We start from the raw sequence: 4,230 nt of genomic DNA, 5'->3' as shown, positions 1-4,230 counted from the left end.
GCTGCTTATATTCCATGTCAGACGGGTCAATGAGGATTCTGCTCATATTCATTCTCATACAGGAACAGTAAAGGTCCTGTTCATATTCTTTGTTACATACGATAGCGAATATGAACACATTCACAGTCACGTTTAACAGTGAAGATGTTGCTCATATTCACGGCCACACAGGGCAGTGAGGTTGATGCTTAAATTCAAGGTCCACTGTGTATGATGTGGTGATGAGGTACTCATACACACTCAACACCACTTAGGCTGGACAGTAGAGCAACAGACTCGCTTCATGCAGGTCGGCGTTCAATTCCCGACCGTCCAAATGGTTGTGCACCAGCCCTTTTTCCCGTCCCATCCCAAATCCTTATCCTGATCCCAGTGCTATATAGTCGTAATGACTTGGCGCTTTTCCCTGATAAATCACAAAGCCTGTGTGAGTAAACACAGACACACACACACACACACACACAAAAAACATGTAATAATTATTTTAATTTGTTTTATATACAAGTTCTTACATTCTTGTACAGCCACTAGCGCGCATAGCGTTTCGAGCTATGAAATCCTAATTAATCCTTAATCCTAATTTTCACACACACTCATCCCCAGGAAGCAGCCCGAAGCAGCTATTTAACTCCCAGGTACCTATTTACTGCTAGGTTAACGGAGGCATCAGGGTGAAAAAAACTTTGCACATTTGTTTCCGCTTGCGGCGGGGATCGAACGCGGACCCTTAGGACTAAGAACGCCGATCACTGTCCAACTCAGCCGTCAGGTCTCCAATTAACAAAAGTAGCCACCAAGCCGAACAAAAAAAGACAAAGACATTAAGGGCTTCCGCTCATTACTCAACGATTCTTGTCTAGGTTGTTGTTGTTGTTAAAGATTCGCTACCTGGAACCAAGTTCCAAGCAGCACGGGCTATGGTGAGCCCGTAGGAGTTTTAAACGGATCCCTCAACGGCGGCCAGCGAGCCTCTCTTGCTGTATAGCAGGTCTAGATTCCACCAGTTGAAGTGTATACTTGGGCCTCGTCTGGGCTACTTTCATCCCTGTGCGTCGGGCCGACTTGACACCTTCACTAGAGATAGTTGTGTCCTCAGGACAGGCATTAGTGTCGTTGTCTGGGAGTCGACTGGTTACTTTATTGCCAGAAGTAACCTTTATGTTTTTACGGACCACTTCGTAGTCTAACACGGCCGACTTGAGCTTCTTCCCTCCTGGAAACTTGACGTAGTTGGCAGCGATGCGATGGTCAGAGTCAAACTACAAGATATCACCAACATCTACCATACATTCCGTGAGCAGTTCCTTGCCCACTAATAACTGGACTCTAAGGACGTCGTCCTGATGGGTTTTACTTAAATCAAGGCCCTTCTGGCGGTGTGTATCCCACTCCTGAACCCCATACCAGGAGTGTTTACACTCAAGAACCTGCAGGGAGAGTGAAGTTTTGCCGCCGCTAACCTCTATCTTGGGTCCGGGGAAGCAAGAAAACAATTTGCGCTGGACGGAGAACCTCATCTTGGAGGGTAGGTTCTTCTCCTCCCATACTGACGTCTCTATACGAGTGAAGTTAAGACGTACAGACATTATTGCCTCCGGTAAAGTTAGCGAACCAACAACGGGATATTAATTATTATTGTGGCCCTGGAGTCCGGTTGTCTCTGTCCCCGAACTACTTGACGTACTGCCACTGCTTAGATTAATATCCCAGATGAAATTATTTAGTTAGGAAGGAATATTCTCACCACTTATTGTAATTACTGTTTTTGTTGTCCTGGTACCGTGTTCTCCACTGATCTTTATATAACAACCACGTGGGGTGGACGGTCTAATTTCATGCAGGTCGGAGTTCAATCTCCGAACGTCCAAGTGGTTGGGCACCATTTCTCTTCCTCCCGGCCCATCCCAAATCCTTACCCACGTCAGATTAGCATGTTAAAAGCACTACAATCATGTTTTGTAATTGATTGTTCAATAAATCACTGAACTATTTGCTTAAAAGATCTCTAACCTTGTCTATGGAGGACAGAAGAAAATGTATAAGTTGGTTAGCAGTTTAAATGTGTGGCCACATTTGTGGTAGAAAAAAACCCTTCCCAGTGTTATAATGTCTTAATGGTTTGGCGCTTCTCCTGACAGTTCCCTTCCCAAAGGGATCACATCCCAGATGGAAAGTTAGGTTGGAATTATTTCTCATATTAATGAGAAATAGTAACCAAGTTGATGAGGAAGAAAGTGCTGAAGGGTCTCATCATCTTATTCTCTCTCTCTCTCTCTCTCTCTCTCTCTCTCTCTCTCTCTCTCTCTCTCTCTCTCTCTCTCTCTCTCTCTCTCTCTAATCATCATGACAATGGGATGAACACTGAATAGTGACGACGGTAGGGATAGTGAGGACGGCAGTGATAGTGAAGACGGCAGTGATAGTGAGGACGGCAGTGATAGTGAGGACGGCAGTGATAGTGAGGACGGCGATGATAGTGAGGACGGCAGTGATAGTGAGGACTGCGATGATAGTGAGGACGGCAGTGATAGTGAGGACTGCGATGATAGTGAGGACGGCAGTGATAGTGAGGACGGCGATGATAGTGAGGACGGCAGTGATAGTGAGGACTGCGATGATAGTGAGGACGGCAGTGATAGTGAGGACTGCGATGATAGTGAGGACGGCAGTGATAGTGAGGACGGCAGTGATAGTGCGGACGGCGATGATAGTGAGGACGGCAGTAATAGTGAGGACGATGATGATAGTGAGGACGATGATGATAGTGAGGACGATGATGATAGTGAGGACGGCAGTGATAGTGAGGACGGCGATGATAGTGAAGACGGCAGTGATAGTGCGGACGGCGATGATAGTGAGGACGGCAGTAATAGTGAGGACGATGATGATAGTGAGGACGATGATGATAGTGAGGACGATGATGATAGTGAGGACGGCAGTGATAGTGAGGACGATGATGATAGTGAGGACGATGATGATAGTGAGGACGATGATGATAGTGAGGACGATGATGATAGTGAGGACGGCAGTGATAGTGAGGACGGCGATGATAGTGAGGACGGCAGTGATAGTGCGGACGGCGATGATAGTGAGGACGGCAGTAATAGTGAGGACGATGATGATAGTGAGGACGATGATGATAGTGAGGACGGCAGTGATAGTGAGGACGATGATGATAGTGAGGACGATGATGATAGTGAGGACGATGATGATAGTGAGGACGGCAGTGATAGTGAGGACGGCGATGATAGTGAGGACGGCAGTGATAGTGCGGACGGCGATGATAGTGAGGACGGCAGTAATAGTGAGGACGATGATGATAGTGAGGACGATGATGATAGTGAGGACGATGATGATAGTGAGGACGGCAGTGATAGTGAGGACGATGATGATAGTGAGGACGGCAGTGATAGTAATGACGGCAATTCTTTACCATCCTAATTCTTTTTGTGCATAGTCCGGCCTGCCACCGGAATTTGCGCAGTAATCCAAGTTAAGGCAATTGTTAGGGCGCAGCCACGGTGGAAACTCCCGGGTCGACGAGACTATATACGCCGTCATCCTAGTAGAGCAGCGTGAGGATTGTACTGATGTGTTAGGGGGCGAGTATACACGCGGGGAATACCGGATACTTATACAGCCCTGAGGGGCTCCTGTGTAATGACATGACTCTGGCTCCTACGTTATCTTTTATCAGGGAGGTCTATCTTATCTCTCATGTCTCCAAGTCCTCATTAACTAGGTCTAACACCATGAATATCGTATTTCTCTCTATCTCTCCGTCTCTCTTTCCCTCACTCTATTAATTCCGCCATGCATGACTCTCTTCACTGCTTGTTCTTACATCCTGTTTCGTAACGCGGATGATAGACGTGTGTTTGTGTTTTTGTTTAACCAGTTGCCGCGAGCACGCAAAGGGCAGTAGTATGTTGTTGTTGTTTAAGACTCAGCTACTCGGAAGTTCCAAGTAGCACGGGTTATGGTGAGCCCGTAGGGGGACTTACCTGGCACAAGAGCGGCGCTGTACCTTGTGACGAGGGTAGCAGTCTAATAGGTTTTACGCACCAGAGCTGAGATGTCAAGTAATGTCTTGTAGTTCCGGGGAATGTATCGTGATTGTTGAGATTGTGTCCTGGTATCATCCATTGTGTGTAATATTTTTTACGATCCCACACAAGGTGTGTCCCTCAGCTATTATACAATGAAGACGACTCCAACAGTATCAATTAA

The 4,230-nt window shown here is 46.7% G+C and overlaps 1 protein-coding gene across 1 annotated transcript; it reads left to right on the top strand.

Annotated features, from left to right (window-relative positions):
- Window positions 1-2,200: 2,200 nt before the first annotated feature.
- On the top strand, window positions 2,201-3,441 carry LOC138354356 (dentin sialophosphoprotein-like). The gene is made up of 2 exons (XM_069308519.1): window positions 2,201-2,244; window positions 2,382-3,441. The coding sequence occupies exons 1-2, from the start codon at window positions 2,201-2,203 to the stop codon at window positions 3,439-3,441; spliced, it is 1,104 nt and encodes a 367-aa protein (XP_069164620.1).
- The last annotated feature ends 789 nt before the right edge of the window (window positions 3,442-4,230 follow it).

This window comes from Procambarus clarkii, chromosome 62 (assembly GCF_040958095.1).
Source record: "Procambarus clarkii isolate CNS0578487 chromosome 62, FALCON_Pclarkii_2.0, whole genome shotgun sequence".
Taxonomy (NCBI): Eukaryota; Metazoa; Arthropoda; class Malacostraca; order Decapoda; family Cambaridae; genus Procambarus; species Procambarus clarkii.
The sequence above is the reverse complement of the archived record's forward strand: the minus strand, read 5'-3'. Positions and strand labels throughout refer to the sequence as shown.

Bases quoted from the DNA above. Each gene is read 5' to 3' on its own strand.
- LOC138354356 (XM_069308519.1), top strand. From the start codon at position 2,201: ATGAGAAATAGTAACCAAGTTGATGAGGAAGAAAGTGCTGAAGG. The intron at 2,245-2,381 runs GTCTCATCATCT...TGACGACGGTAG, and splicing joins GAGGAAGAAAGTGCTGAAGG to GGATAGTGAGGACGGCAGTG.